The 16,375-nt window shown below is 40.6% G+C and overlaps 2 protein-coding genes across 4 annotated transcripts in view; both read left to right on the top strand.

Moving 5' to 3' along the window:
• The window catches only part of RBM6 (RNA binding motif protein 6), a 101,668-nt gene extending 95,886 nt beyond the window's left edge, over nt 1-5,782 (top strand). Inside the window, exons 16-21 of one of the 2 annotated variants that reach the window (XM_027837229.1) lie at nt 71-160; nt 655-915; nt 3,054-3,128; nt 3,290-3,387; nt 4,483-4,612; nt 5,546-5,782. In XM_027837229.1, coding sequence (XP_027693030.1) covers nt 71-160; nt 655-915; nt 3,054-3,128; nt 3,290-3,387; nt 4,483-4,612; nt 5,546-5,671 — 780 coding nt within the window. In that variant the 3' untranslated portion in view covers nt 5,672-5,782. Of the gene's footprint in view, nt 1-70; nt 216-654; nt 916-3,053; nt 3,129-3,289; nt 3,388-4,482; nt 4,613-5,545 lie in introns of those variants that run through there. The other variant, XM_027837230.1, reaches the window with a different exon arrangement.
• Nucleotides 5,783-9,018: 3,236 nt separating this feature from the next.
• The window catches only part of RBM5 (RNA binding motif protein 5), a 25,766-nt gene continuing 18,409 nt past the window's right edge, over nt 9,019-16,375 (top strand). Inside the window, exons 1-4 of one of the 2 annotated variants that reach the window (XM_027837231.1) lie at nt 9,019-9,102; nt 10,385-10,445; nt 13,847-14,012; nt 14,932-15,087. In XM_027837231.1, coding sequence (XP_027693032.1) covers nt 10,429-10,445; nt 13,847-14,012; nt 14,932-15,087 — 339 coding nt within the window. In that variant the 5' untranslated portion in view covers nt 9,019-9,102; nt 10,385-10,428. Of the gene's footprint in view, nt 9,167-10,384; nt 10,446-13,846; nt 14,013-14,931; nt 15,088-16,375 lie in introns of both variants that reach the window. The other variant, XM_027837232.1, reaches the window with a different exon arrangement.

Genomic DNA, 16,375 nt, shown 5'->3' with positions numbered 1-16,375 from the left:
TGGTCACGAGGTAAATTTTGCTCAAAGTGACAACTTCCTTCTAGGTTTCACACTATTCATTTGATTTCAGGAGGTCTTCAGTGAAGGAAAGGCCCCTGCAGAAGATGTCTTTAAGAAACCACTACCGCCCACAGTGAAGAAGGAAGAGAGCCCACCACCAGTAGGCTTCTTTAGAGGATTCAGGAGGGATGGAGACAACTCTGCATCTGTTTAAGGGAGAGCGATTATACTTGTTAAAAGGGTTTTGATCTCCTTTCTTTTTTTCTATCGGGGAGAAAGAGAAGGAGAAAAGTGAAAAATAAACTAAAAAAAAATTAATAAAGAGAGGGAAAGCTATACTATGTGAGCTATAATAGTACTGTAACTTTTGACCTGTTGTGCCACTTTCTTGGCTCACTTTAACTTGACAGAGACCAACTAGCAAAGAGTAAGGTAAAACATTGACATTGGAGTGCCCCAGAACAGTGAGGAAGTGCAGAAATGGCCTCATTTGTCTAGTATTACTTTTCATTTCACTTCCAAATGTAAGTCTTGCAAACTTCACATTTCTCAGCATTCCTGAAGAGGAAAGAACATATGAATGAGGAATAGACTAAAAAAATCACCTTGATAAATAAACAAAGGTTTGAAACAGATGTTTTCCTGTCTTTGCAGCCTAAGGTGGTAAATCCTTTGATTGGCCTTTTGGGTGAGTATGGAGGAGACAGTGACTATGAAGAAGAGGAAGAAGAAGAGAAGCCTACCCCTCCCCAGACTCGCCCAGCACAGCCCCCCCAGCGGGAGGAATTGTCCAAAAAGGAGAATGAAGAAGACAAGCTCACCGACTGGAACAAGCTGGCCTGTCTGCTCTGCAGAAGGCAGTTTCCCAACAAGGAAGTGCTGCTCAAGCACCAGCAGCTCTCCGACCTTCACAAGGTTGGGGGTGCGGGGTGGGGGTAGGGGAGGGGTGGTGCCGCACATAGAATTAGAAGGTTGCCAGGCAGGACAGTGAAAAGCTGCTCAGGATCTATACCCAGTATGTGGGCACCTAGACTGTGCAGTGAATGGATGCAGTGCTGAACTCAGGAATGGCAGGATATTCCTGAGCTTTGGTCCTGGGCAAGTCATCTACTATCTTCATCTGTAAAAGGGACTGATGATAGTAAAGCTATTGGTGTGGGTTGTGAGGATCAAATGAGATAATAGATAAAGTGCTTCACAAAATTAAAGAGCTATTTAAATGTTAGTTGTGATGATGATGATTGGTGATGATGTCATCGATGATGTCAGAATCACCTAATTTTTCATCTGTGGCTCTACTCCAGTATTCCTCTGCTTCTGTCCCACTCTTTGTGACCCCATTTGGGTTTTCTTGACAGAGATACTGGAGTGGTTTGCCATTTCCTTCTCCAGCTCATGCTGAGGCAAACAAGGTTCAGTAACTTGCCCAGGGTTGAATAGCTACTAAGTGTCTGAGGCTGGATTTGAACTCAGGAAGATGAGTCTTCCTGACTCCAGGCCCAGCATGCTATCCACTGTGCCACCTAGCTGCCTCCTTAACAGTTAAACTTGTTAACAATTAAACTAACTTTAATGAAATCAGAATTCTCCTCCTCATTACACATGGGTTACCCTGAGAAAAATGTCTTGTACTTTCTGTGTAGTTAAAGCAGTTGAATCAAATTAAGTGGCAATGGTTGTCAGACTGGTGTCAAAATTCTAGGATATAGGCTCCAAAGGTCAATCATATTCTTACCATTATACAATATTTCTAAAATTTTGTGACTTGGGTTCTAGTCCTAGTTTAATGAATGCATGTATGAGGAAGTAAGAAAGGAAGGGGAGGATTTATTAAGTGCTTACTGTGTTCCAGGAATTGTGCTAAGTGCTTGGGGGAGTGTCTCGGGGTACAGATATAAAAGTTATAGTTTCTGCCCTCAAGGTCATTGTATTCTAATAGGAGCTGACTGGAGACATAGTGGTGATGAATAAAACCATAGGGCATGATCTGGGCTCTCACATGTCAGGACAGCCCAGACTCCAGGGCAGAAGTTCCAAAGATGAGTGGCATAGTGTTCTAGGGCATAGTCTTTGGAGGTCTAGTTCAGAGGGTTCTATAGCATCAGGGTGTCAAGCAAGACCATGGCCAGAATGAAGTATTATCAAGGGTCTGGGGCTGACTTGATATAGTGGGGAAGATTTAGTTCTATCACTTATTAGCCTTGTGACCATAGGCAAGTCAGGTAATGTTCATTTTCCTTGAAATAGAAGTGTTAGACTAATAAAGTTAGCTAAAATTTATCAAGCACTTACTATATGCCAGGCACTGTGCTAAGCTTTGGGGTTACAAAGAAAGGCAAAAGACAGTTTCTGCCCTCAAGGTGCTTACAGGCTAATAAGGTAACTGAGGGTCACACAGCTAGTGCCTGGAACAGAATTCAGGTCTTCCTGACTCCCAAGTCCAGGACTCCATCCACTGTACCACCAAGCAACCTAAGAAATCTGAATCTGACTCCAGTTGTAGCATACTTTTCACTGTCCCAGCAGCTGGAGTCCCTGGAGCAAAGCCACTCCCCACCAGGGGTGTGATGTGCCCTCACCCTGAAATGTGTAATCACGGCAGCTATTGATGCTGGCATGGAGCCTGGCTTCTAGACTGCTGCATTTGCATGAGGCGAAGGGGAACAAGGGGCGAAGGGGACAAGCCTGCATGCTGGACTAGTTAATTTCTGAGATCCCTTCCAGCTCTTTCAGAGAGATTCTTGGTCATGTGTCTTTCTCCATCTTGTCACCTAATAATTTGGCATAGAGAAGGAGAAATTGAGGCCCAGTCTTAACTGTAAACCATTCACTGAGTCAGTGACATATGCCAGGATAGTTCAGATCTTCTACTCCTGAGAACAGCAAGAACTGTTAGGTTTTCAGACTTCTCTGAATTCTTTAGAGAGAGACCATAAAGAAGAAAGGGTAGCAAATATTAATTGATAGTAACCTAAGGGCTTTTACTAGGATTGGCTTTCTAATAGAAACTCACAGAAAGTTCCTTTTACTCAAAATTCCCCTTATTTTCACAGCAAAACCTGGAGATCCACAGAAAAATAAAGCAGTCTGAGCAGGAACTGGCATATCTGGAGAGGAGAGAGCGGGAAGTATGTTTATGGAGCTTTCCTATTAATCTTTTCTCTGCTATTTACTAATTTTCACCCTTCCCTTGGGTAAAATTAAAGAGTTCTCTTCTTGTTACTCCGCCTTTTCTCAGTCTGCCTGGAAAAATAGAACATTTATGTCTTAACGTTTTGGTTTCTAACAGGGAAGATACAGAGAAAAAGGAAGTGACCGTAAAGAAAAGCTTCATTTTTCAGATTCCCCAGATAGGAAACGAATGAAATATTCCAGGGAAACTGACAGGTAAGTCAACATCCTTTCTCTTGGTTTGGGGCTCTTAAGGCCTGTGAAACAAGGTTCTGGCCTACCCATGGTCCTTTAGTCAGTGACACACAAGATGTGTGTCTTATGAGGCAAATAGAAGTATTTTTCTCCACCTTGAATATAAAACATATCACTAGTCCTTATATTTAGTTACTATCACCCAAATAAAGTGTTGGTAAGAAAGGCTGTGTGTCCTAGGGGTCTGAAGCCAAGATGGCAGGAAGAGCACTGTAATATTGTAGAGTGATCACTGAATTTGGAGTTTGAGAATTGAGGTATTTTGCTAACTGTGGCCTTTGGAAAAGCACTTAACTTTTCTAGTCTTGAGTTTCCTTCTTCATTTGCAAAATAAGTAGTTTGGATTAGATGAACATCTAAATCCCCTTCTAGCTGTACATCTTGTGATCTTCTGATGTGTCTATTCTGCAGCTGGATAACCTGGATCAAAAGGCAGTGGATTTTATCACTGTCACAAAATGGGTCTTTTAACAAACTGGGAATTAAAGAATCCCAATTACTGGGCCACTGCAAATGCTTCCTTTTTTGTTGACACACCCTTTTTGACTAAGGGGGAAGAGTTCTATGGGAATAATAGCAATCATTATTTGTTCCTAGTAATAGTGAGAAAAGCTACCAGGATTTTAAAATTTTAGCTTTCAGCTTAATTTGGTATTTCAGTATTAATCTCAAAGCTGAATTTTCAAAAGATACAAGGCCATGTGAAAGAGAGAAAACACTATGAATTTTTTTTTAATATATATATTTTTTTTAGGCACTGGGGTTAAGTGACTTGCCCGTGGTCACACAGCTAGTAAGTGTCAAGTGTTTGGACTGAGGCTGGATTTGAACTCAGGTCCTCCTGACTTCAGGGCCGGTGCTCTATCCACTGCGCCACCTAGCTGCCCCTGACATTAAGAACTTCGTAAGATCAGTGAGATTGATCTTGAGGGGATTTGTTGTGGTGTTTTTTTTTCCTCTTAATATGGGACTTAATGTCTTCTGAAATGCTTCAGTCCTTGTTATGACATTCTTCAACCAAAGGCATATACTTACACGCAATTGGTTCTTTTGCAGTGATCGTAAATCTTCAAGTAAAGTAGGTATTGACAGCAACAGCAAAGGAGGCTGTGTACTGCAGTCCCCAGGTTGGAAGAAGGGAGCAGGTCTGGGATATGGTCAACCAGGCCTGGCCTCAGCAGAAGAGGTAAAATGATTTTTATCTTGTATTTATCCATAGCTCTCTTTAAAACCTCTATGATCAAATGGTCTTATCTTTGCTTCTTCTAACAGTGTTTTGGACCAGTTGACATAGGGAGTGATTGGAAAGAAGATCGTCCAATTCGTTTTTAGGAAACAGTATTTCCCAGAGTATGATCTGACATAAAGCTGGAACAGAAGGGAGAGACAGGGCGAAGGATGACATGGAAAAGCCATGGGAAAGGGACCAGTCAGTGATGAGGGGAAAGGAGCATGAACTAGATGTTTTTTTGAGTGAGATGGTGGAGAAACACTAGACATAAAGGGAAGGAAGGTAGGGATGAGAACTGAGAAGGAGCCTCAAGAAGAATTCTGTGTCAGGATACTTTTTTAATTAATTTTTTTTACTCTGAAAGTAACAAAGCACCAAATGTTCATTTCCATATACAAAGTAGAACAGAAAGAAGATTGTACATGAAACCACAAATCTCTATTTTCATATAACTTGCTTTTCCTTTTAAGTATACAGTAAATGCAACATGTAACTTTCAAAGCTATACTTGCACAGGACAGTTCCGAAAGCTACAATTTGGGAAGCACTACAGTAGCATCATACCATATTTCATCCACAAGCTGACGCTGGCCTTCATTCAATGGTCTAGCTGAAGGTTGTTTTGATGAGTTGGGGAATTTGGATTTTCTGTGTATAGTAAGACTTGTTCTACTGAAATTTAGACTCTTCTTTCTCTGGGTCTTTTTTGGGGTATTTCTCAGTATAGCCTCCTTGGTGCACACAACTCTACGTTTATCTCATTTCTTGCTATATTAAAACACCTTTGGCCCAGAATGTCCTATACCCTCCAGAAAATTCTCTGGCCAAGTGCAGCCCTGATAACTAGCTGTCTTACAGTCATTTCTTTTCTCTCCCTTTGTTTTTCAGACTGAAGGCTGGACGAGGGGGCCTGGTGTTGGATCACAAGGGAAACCTAGCAAGAGGCAGTCAAATGAGACGTACCGAGATGCTGTGAGGAGAGTCATGTTTGCTCGATATAAGGAACTTGAGTAAAGGATTGAGATGAGTCCCACAGGGTGCAACCTTCTTTTGTCTGTCTGTCTGTCTGTCTCTCCTTTTGTTTTGTTACTGTTCTTGCTGCTAGAACTTTTTTTAAATAAAATTTTTTTCAATGTGGTGATGAATATATAAATATTTTTTAATCTGCTATGCCCTTACCGATCCTTCCCCCTTCCCTCAAACTACATGATGTTTTTAAGAATCAAGGTGAGCTACTTTAGAATCAAATCTTTTTTTAAACTGGTTCATGTTTCAGAAATGGTTAACCATACCTTTGGAACTAGTTGCCACAATGATCCAGTATCATGGGGAAGGGAGTCTGCCATAGAAGAAGTCTGTGCCCTGGACAAATCACTTAACTTCTCAGTATCCCTAGGCACCTCTCCAAGAGGAAGACTTACAGACGTGGATTAGTAGAGGGAGTTGACTCAATGGGGATTCATATACTTATGAAATCATGGGTTTGATTTAAAGGAACAACTCTGTGCTTTAGATGTTCCCCTCCATTAAATTTCACAGCTCTATATATGAAAGAGGTTTGTGATATTTTATTACCTTATTTTTTTTCCTGCCTGTGCCTGAGTAGTTCCTATTGTTTCTGAGGAACTGAACTGGTTTTGTCCAGTACTGGCTAAGTTGCTATTTAGTTTTATAATAGCCCTTTAACCAGGTATGCCTGATACTGATGGGTAGATTCTTCATATGCTATTGTTAATTTCTATAGTAGCCTAGACTTCTCTACAGGATAAATAGCACCTTCTTAACTCAGATTAGTAGCTATACAGCATAGTGAACCACCACCATTAATAGCAGAGAAACTGCCCTTTGGGGGGCCCATATAGTTAGCTTTATGATCTTAAAGTTCCAACACTAACTTTGTTGGTAGAAGTAGGGTCTGAATGACTAGGAGTGATGGGAGGGAAAGCTTACTGATCAAAGGTAACTATTCTTTCCATTTTGAAGAAAATGGAAATTGGAAAAGGGTAGCATATATCTCTAGCTAGGGTTTTTAGTAAATTAATTAAAGGTAATGGCCATGTACTTTGGAACTCCCTTCCCAAAGAATCTAATAAATACCCTTAATATATACTTGTTAAATTGAATAGAATTTTCATAGTAAATTGATCTACCTTAGTTAATCATAACATCTTTAGTTAAGCCCATCATTGAAGCAAATATCACATTAGAGTGTTGATAACTTCTTTCACAAAAGGTGGCTTCTTGATTTATTTAACTTTGAGAATTTGGCAGCATTTCCTTCCCAGCATTACCAGTGCCATTTGCAATATATAGGATAATAGTATCCAGAGAGGATTAAGAAAAATAACCTCTACCTTTAACAATGCTGACTTCCTTTTCTTGAGAACAGGAGTTTTAGTTTTGAAAATGAATTTGTGCTATCTCTACTAATTAACTTCTGTGATCTTTGGTAAATTTCTGCCCCTCTTTACTCTTAGTTCCCATTCTCTTTTGCTCCAGGAACATGAAGGAGTTGGATTAGGTGATCTCTCAATTCCCTTCCATCTCTAAATCCTATGAACATAAACTCTTTCAGCTATTATAACAGTGTAACTAGAGCAGCCAAACTAAGGATCCAGTGCAAAGATTCATATCAAGAACTCAGGAAGTATTTGAATTAAATTTGGGAAACACCACAGTACAAAGCACTGATCTTGATCATTGGCTCTGATTTACCATCTGTTAAGAGTATAAGAGCGTACTGACAGGGACTGTCTTATTCAGCTCTCTCAGCACCTAGCCGGGGCCTTATAGGCAGTGGAGCCCATAATGTAATTGAATGAAGTAATCAATAAAAAGTTGGAAGTTCTAGATTCTTGATATATGTGCTTTCAACAACTATTTGGGCACTGACTGTGTATAAATAATGCACTAGCTACTATGTCGAATATGAAATATCATAATTTCTGGAAACTGTTGCTTCTAAACCTATCCAAGCCACAGTTGGGAAGGGTTTTTAAGATGCCATTCCATCCAAGCAGGAATCTCTCTTCCAGAATTTGGAAGTGATGAAGGATAAAATCTCCATTCTCCTCAGGTCACCACCTGCATACTCTGGTAGGATATTCAAATCCAAGGTGTTTCCTCTGCAGTTCGATGTCAACGTTTCTTCATTTGTAGATGGAAATTATGTATGGTCCAGTTTTTTGTGGACTGCAACTTTCTCTTCTCTCTTACCCCTTGATCATTCTCAGAAGGGGCTGTAGGAAGTAGTAAAAAACTAAGTTTTACCATCATTGGGTATTACCTGCAGACTAAGCCTAAATTAGAATATTTATGAAAAGTATAAGATAATGCCAAAGGCAGCAGCATTGCCACCAACTGCAGCAGCAACATAGAACAATAGATTTAAGAGTGAGGACATCAGTGTTTCCCACTCCCAGTCTAGTGGGAACTACCTGTGTGACCTTGAATAAGTCTCTTGTGTGGCATAATCAATTAGTGATAAAAAGCACTGGATTTGGACTCAGACCTGGAGATAGTCTCACAGAAAAGACACTTAGACTGTGGAAGACTGGGAAAAGCCTCTTGTAGAAGGCGGGACCTGAGTTGGGCCCTGAAGGAGGCAAGGAGACAGAGAAAGCAAGTGGAGCCTGTAAGACCAAGTGTGTGATCAGAAGATTTGGGTTCGCCTTGACTTCCCTACTTCACAGGGTTATAAAGATCAGATCATAAGGGATGTAGTAAAGCTGTGTAATAGGCCCCACCAAAGGAGGGAATAAAACTGAGTTGGGTTGAGAAGACAGCTCTCTCCTCAAGAGTAGGTCAGGTAAGGCACGTTTAGTGGAAAGGGCACTGGATTTGGAGTCCTTGGCCCTGGGTTTGTCTGCTTGTTACCTATATGACTCTTAGGCAAGTCACAGCAGCACAGAACTTGAGAGTTGGAAGTGCCCTCGTTGGCCATCCAGTCCCACCCATATAGGAGTGGAATCCCCAATATAATATATCCAAAAAGTGGTGGTCCACTTAGAAGACCACCGACTCATTCAACCCCTCTTGGCCTTGCATTAGATCTTCACTAATGCCCCTCTGCGCTAGCGATGATCCAATCACGAGATGATTTTTAAGTTCTTTCCTGACTTCCTGTAGTCTCAAATGCGAGTAAATAGGTACTTACTTCTACAAAGAAAGACAAGTGCGTAGTCTGTTAAGGAAAAAGGAGTCCTTATAGTGGAAACCACACCTCCCAGCAGCCACCGCGCAGCGTTATAGGGCGGGAGAGAGCGCGTCGCGCATGCGCGTCCAGTGGAAGCTTCCAGCAGGCGGCGGCCAGCCGAGCGGGGCGAGGAGCAGTGTGGGTAGGAGACGGTGGTCGGTGGAGTCGCCATTTTGTTCAGGTTCCGGACCGTCGCTGGAGCCTCTGGGACGCCGAGCCGCGAGGACTGCCTCGCCGAGCACGGTTAGGGGTGAGTGCGCCGGCTCGTCCGTGCTCTCCCCAGGAACTCTGTCGTTGATCCCAACCGCATTTTGGTGAGCTCTCATGCCCCGCGTCGGCCATCTCCCCGGTTCTCATCTGTCAGCCCCGGGAAGCGGCGGGGGCAGGGCGCCGGGCCCCGGAGAGTGACCTCTGGCCCCCCTCAGACGCCTCTGAGGCCAGCCGGGCCGAGCTTCCTCCTCCGTCCCTTCTCTGTCGGCTTGCCGCCGCCTCCTGGGGCCCCGGCCCTGCGCGGTGTTCGCCCCAGCGGTCGGTCTCTGGTTTCGTCCTGATCCCGGCTCGCGCCTGCCTGGGCCTCCCGCGTCCGGGCCGCCCCTCCTCGGGCTGCGGGCGGCAAGGCAGCGGCAGGCCGCCCAAAACGGTCGGGCCGCGTCCTCGGGCCGCCTGCGTCTTCTCCTCCGGACGTGGGCCCGGCCGCCATTAGTCCGACCGCCCGACCCGAGGAGCTGCGGCTGCCGGCCTTGATCGCCCCAGAGGCCCCCGGGGGTTCTCCCGTGCGCCCGGGAGGAGAGGTCCCTGGCTGTTAGCAAAGCTTGCGTCCGGGGCGTGCGTGGGGACCCTGTGGCGCCTACTGGCCTGGGGTCGAGGGGGCTGGCCCGGCCCGCGGGGACCTTGCTTGTTGTCCTGGGCGCCGATTGTGATGGGCCGCCGGTTCTGCGCCAGCGCTCCGAGAATTCACAGCTACGCAGGCTGCGGCTTTTCCCCTCGGGCTGGGTATGCTGCCGCAGTCTTGTATTTACTTTCTTTCCAGACTCAGGGTTTCTACTCTGAACATCCTGAAAGGTTCACCTGAAGAATTAGATTGTATCAGATGTTTGCTTATTTTCTGAGTGTTGGTAGATTGAAGTAGCTTTGAAGCAAAGCAATCTGTAACCATTCTTAGTGTTCTAAAAGCAAAAGTGTAAAAAGACTTGGAGGCTTTATCCGTTTTTTTTTACTGGATTCCGTAAGGTTTTTAGTTAACACCTGAAAATCTCGCTTTTGTTCAGATCTTTATTGATAATGGTAACTCGAAGAAGGTAGTGTTGGCCTTCAGACTGTTTCGGGCCTGGTTTCAAAAATGGAACGAAGTTACTGGTGCATTTCTACCTTATCTCAAATAATGAGAAAGTAGGCAAGATCAAGCAAGTATTTTCCTATCCGAATCCTAAAATTCAATTTTATGGTGGGTGAGCACATGATCCTAGCTGTTTGCAAAGTCTTCTATGCAACATGAATTTGCAATAATCTCTTTCTCTTGTCTTCTTGAACAGACACTTGCCATTTGGAGCTGTGTACTAGCACTTTTAACAGGACTATGGGTTCAGACAAACGGTATGTTGTAACTTACATGATGTTGAAAGTAATTCTTACCCTGGATTGAGCCATATGTTTTAGTTCTTGAGCTTTGGGATTGTTTTGAAATTAATTCATTGTTAATGACCACTTTTAAAAGATCTCATTTAATTGTAAAATATTTTTCATTTGCAGATCTATTACCATTGTTGTTACATTTTAGCGATCTTCAAAGATACTTGTTTTCCCTTTAACCTGTCCTTTCTTACTTTGTCCCCTTTTCTTCCTTCACCAGTTAAATTAACTGAGATAAAGGTGAGCAGAGAATGGTTACTGTTTCTATTTCTAAGTCAATGGATCCTAACTTGTTTTGATTTATCCCAAGGAGTCTCAGGATGTTGTTATAATCAGAATTATTTGTAGTTCAGTTTTATTTCTAAAATCAATATGCTGTCAAAGAATTCTTGGGAGTAATTGTCAAATGACAGTATCGTGTTACAACTTCCAAAAAGTTTTGGGGTCCTTCCATCAAGTGGATCAGTTGTATTATAGTATTAGAGACGAGTGAATGTGTTTATATGTTTGCATACATGGACATACTCACTTTTCACTACTAAAATCTAAGCTACTGGATGGCAGGGACTATTGTCTTTTTAATCTTAGTGACAGGTACACACCTGTCACTGTGGCAGTGTGGCAGTGAAGTGCTCAACTTGGAATTTCAGGACCTGAGCTTGAATCTTCATTCTATTACTTTGGGAAGTTCACCTTCTGGGACATCATTTTCCTCCTTTAAAAATTGGGGGAATTAGAATAGATAAAATCTCTAAGGTCCTTTTTAGCTTTAAATCCTGTGAACAGGAGAGCCCATAGGAAAACACAGGAAATGTGTGAAAATGAGAAGGAGGAGGGTTCTTAAATGAGATATCCTCACTGCTAATGAAAGATTAGCTATACACTAGAGCACATGAGAAAATGGAGGAAAGACATAAAAATCTAAAAGAAGAAAAGAATGTAGGATCATTAGGCATATAATTAGGCTAATAATTTGCTTGATTGCTCCCACTACATATGTATGTTACTGTCTCCATCCATCTTTATTTTTCACTCCAACTTTCTAATTACTGTCCTTTTTAAGGTAGTGGGTTCATCACAGACCCGACAAATTGGTGACCTGAAAAAAGAACCAGGAATTTTGAATACCATGATTTCATTCTATTCTAGAATAGACACTTTTGTGTCATAGGCCCCTTTTCAGAATAATGTTTTCAGGTATTTGAAGGAAATATTAAATTTAAGTTAGGAGGTTAGTGAAAGTAAAGATGTAATTTTTTTTCATGTTCATGCCTACCCCCTTGAAATTTATCCATGAACAAACCCCCATTTTAGAGATAGCTTTTGTGGTTAAGTAAGAGTATCCTCTTTTACCACTTGTTTTTCCATCTCATATTCCCTAGCTCAGTCAGCCCCCACAATCCCTCCTCTCTTTACACTTGACCAGACCAGGAATCATGAGGTAAACTAATACAAGTTGGTAAGCATCACAGTCCTAATGGGATGTCCTAATCATATGTCTAATCCTTTCAGAAATATTTTTTTGCTATTAGCATCCTATGTCATTAGGCAGCTATTAGCTTTCTCAAGTTGATGAAATTACTACATCCTCTCATTCCCTTAGTTTTATCCTTGTCCTCAAATTTGTACTTCGGCTTTTCAAAAAACCCAATTGCTATACAACATAGAAGCTAATTTCTGAGAACAGTAATAATTAACATTGAAGGCTTACCAAAAAGTACTTTACATACATTATTTTATCTCATAACAACTTTGTAAGGTAGCATGCTACAGGGAAAAGAACACTGAATTTGTAAGTGGAAAACCTTGATTCAGATACTCTATGGGCAAGTCATTTCACCCCTTGGGCCCCAGTTTCCTCATCTGTAAAATGAGGTGTTTGGACTTGTTGATTTCTAAAATCCCTTCTGATCTAAATCTTATCATCCTTTGAGGTAGGTGCTTCATATTCCCGTTTTACAGATTAGGAAACAATCTTGAGAAGGAAGTTAAATGATTTGTCCATAGTCACATAGCTAGTAAATGACATAAATAATTCAAACCCAGGTCTCTTGTTTCCAAGTCCAGAACTTTCTGCCACTGTACCACACTGAAATCTAGGATTAAGATAAGCATTTTTTCCCCAAAAGTGAATATATGAAGCCCAGTTGTAGACTAACAAATATAGACCAGCATATACTGCACTATATGAAATGATAACTTTCTTTTACCGGCTCACTACTGATCATACAGTTGACTGGACAAATTAGAATTAATTACTTGACTAGATTGAAAAACTATTATTTTGAGGAGCATTTAAATGCATGCATGACCTGTGGTCCTTGTCTGAGTGACCATGGTACTCTGTGAGAAAGACCTGTTAATCACAAATTAGGAGAAAATCTTTCAAAATTAAATGAAATTCAGATTATTCTGTCTTTCTTCTCTTTACCCTTTCACCCTGATCTGTGGTTAGTGAAGAAAGGTAGAATTGGATTAAAATGTATACATAAAAAGCTTCCACGCTTTTGCTTGGTGAGAATCGAAAAGCCAACATAAAAGAGATTACAGAAGCAGAGGAAAGGAACAAGCATTTATTAAAACACCTGTATATCAGGCACTGTGCTAAATGCTTTACAAATATCTTATTTGATCCTCACAACAACCTTGTAGTAGTAGTTTTATTCCCATTTTACAGTTGAGGAAACTGAGGCAAACGGCAGTTAAGTGACTTACTCCAAGGTCACACATCTTATTCTGAGGATAGATTTGAATTCAGGTTTTCTTTATTTCAGGGCCAGCAGCTCTATCCCTTGTGCTACCTAGCTGCTAAATCAATTGGTATAAAGTTGCAGCAGCTGAGCCCTGAGGGTTGACTAGAAATATTTCCTATTCCAACATTTCTACTGCTAATTTGTAGGGGTTGATCTAGATTGCACTTAACCATTTCAAAATCGTCATCCAAATTGGTTATTTATATTTGGGAAGTAGTTGATTATTATTTTAAATCCCTTCCTAAATAACACTTTAACACACTGACTTGTGTCAAACAACTGGCTGTACCCCATGGCTGGAATGCTCTCCCTCTCCTTCTCCACCTCTTAGCTTTCCTGACTTCCTTCAAGTCCCAGCTGAAATCCCACCTTCTGCAGGAAATCTTTCCCAATCCCCTTAATTCTAGTGTCTTGCATTTGTTGATTATTTCCAGTTTACCCTTTTCATAGCTTGTTTGTACAGAGTTGTTTACATGTTGTCTTCCCCCATTAGACTGTGCTTCTTGAGAGCAGGGACTGCTGGATATGTTGTACCATAAATTGAGCTTAATGTTTTCTATAGGGAGGATATGTAATTATCTTTAATTTAAATGAACATTCTTTGTCTTGCAGAGTCAGTAGAACAGAGCGTAGCGGAAGATACGGTTCCATCATAGATCGGGATGATCGAGATGAACGTGAATCCAGAAGCCGACGAAGGGATTCAGACTATAAAAGATCTAGTGATGATCGCAGGAATGACAGATATGATGACTATAGAGATTATGACAGTCCGGAGGTGAGTGAGTAGTGCATGGTTTATAAAATTGTCTTAACTATAACAGTTCGGGTTCATATAGCCCTTTAAGGTTTGCATAGTACTTCATGTTATCTCATTGGATCTCACAACAACCCTATGAGATAGGTGCTCGTTCCTATTTTACACAGAAGGAAACAGGCTGAGAGATTTTAGTAAGCGCCTGAGACAGAATTCAAGCTCTGATCTTCCTGACTCCAGATCTAACACACTATTGAGTGTACCGTCTAGCTGCCCTTAATTTACTATGTGTGAAAATACTTGCTTAATTTTTGTAAGCTGAGATGATTAAATGGAGAAATATACAAAATGTTTCTTTCAGGTGTTCCATAGAGGATTTATGTGCCGTGTAGGTGATTATTAAGTTACTAAATATGAAAGTTATTTAATGCTTTAGTTGCTGTAGCCTTTCATCAACTTCAGTTTCTTTTGAATTTTATATTCAGCTTCTGTGTTCTTAAATATATTTGGATTTATTTTAATCTGCAAAGATAATTTATTGAATCTGTGCAGCATTGTAGGAAGTATGGAAAATTCCACTTCAATAAATTGTGTTGAAATAAATGTTTAATGAGGTGAATTTCAGTTCTTTGTGAGATCCCAATTCAACACACTGTACTTTGTCTTGAGAGAAAATAACTAATGTCTATTGGTGGTTGACTTGGTATTCGCTGACACAGAATGTGGAACCCAGGATGCCCTCATTTTCCAGAAACCTTTTCAGAAGAATAATTTATGGTCTTCAGTGTCTTCCTAATTACTGTTCTTAGAGATGGGAAACTGTGACCATAACTTCCCCCTCCACTTCACCCGCCCTTGCATGTACACCCCTTCCCTTTAGAGTAAAAAAGCTCAGTCCAAAAATGAAGTTTTCATTGCGGTTTTGTTTGTTGTCCATCAGAGGGAACGTGAGAGAAGGAATAGTGACAGATCAGAAGATGGTTACCATTCTGACGGTGACTATGGAGAACATGACTACAGGAATGATATTAATGATGAATGGGAGAGTAAGACAATCATGTTACGTGGACTTCCTATTACTGTTACAGAGAATGATGTAAGTATCAAAAGAAAAATAACACTTTAGTGAGCATATGAATAATAAGACTCAAATTTGAAGTTTGAACATTGTTTTTTGTTTTTTAACCTGTTTACCCAAGCACTGGATTTTTCAAAGTTCAGTCTTTTATTCTTACTTCAGTAGCACAAATAGCAATTTAATGTTACACCACATGTAAATTTTAATCTATTTCACACATAATTCCTTAAATTACTAAATTAAGATGTAGAATTAAGCCTTTTGATTCATGGTGAATTTTTAAAAGACAAATCATTGTAAGATTGTATTATTAATGGATTTGCAGATTTAAGTTGATAATATGTTGAAAAGATTCGGTAGCTTTTCCTGTAACATCCAAGAAAGGTTGTTTGACATAAAGTGCTTTCCTGTACAAGAAATGCCATAATCAAAAGACGTTTTAGTTAATATCTCTTACTGAACCAGCAGAGGGAGCACACGTTATGTGTTTTCCCATGTTATTCCTGTCTAATTGTTGAGTGTGATTAATTTTAGTGTTTTCATCTCCTAAACTTCTTTCTGCTGTACAGATATAATGTTCATAGTTAAGAATGCTTTGTGGCTTGTGAAATAGTGCTTCAGTAACTATGATTTTTAAGGGTACAGAATATTGTACAGTAATTTTCTAAAATTTTCTCTCCTGAATGGCATTTGTTCTATACAGATGGTTTAGCACTTGCTGAATACTTTATTCATTTTTTATCTGTAATAATCTTGTTTCTCACACTAGATTGTAAGCTTTTATAATATTTTTTAAAATTTTAGTACTTTATTTTTCCCTAGTTACATGTAAAAACAATTTTTAACATTCGTTTTTAACTTTGAATTCCACATTCTCTCCCTCCTTTCTCATTGAGAAGGCAAGCAATTCAATATAGGTTATACATGTGTAGCCATGCAAAATATTTCCATGTTAGTTGTGTTGTGAAAGAAAACATAGGCCCCCTCACCCCAAAATGTTGCTGTTACTTTATACACAGTACATGTCACTTAGCATCAAGCTCTTTTTATAATCTTCCTCTTTAAGAGAAGGGATGCCATATATTTTACTTTATCTTATAACTAGTATAATGCTGAACACATAGTGAGTGATCAGTAATTGTCTTGGTTTATTGCTGATGTTTTTCTAATTTCGGCTTTTGCCTGATGGTTTTGGACACTGCAGGAATTCGTCATGTATTTTTATTGTAGGCTTGCAAATGGCCACTTGCAGAGAGAGGGAGAGAGAGAGAGAGAGAGAGAGAGAGAGAGAGAGAGAGAGAGAGAG

This window comes from Vombatus ursinus, unplaced genomic scaffold (assembly GCF_900497805.2).
Source record: "Vombatus ursinus unplaced genomic scaffold, bare-nosed wombat genome assembly UNPS02014820.1, whole genome shotgun sequence".
Taxonomy (NCBI): Eukaryota; Metazoa; Chordata; class Mammalia; order Diprotodontia; family Vombatidae; genus Vombatus; species Vombatus ursinus.
The sequence above is the reverse complement of the archived record's forward strand: the minus strand, read 5'-3'. Positions and strand labels throughout refer to the sequence as shown.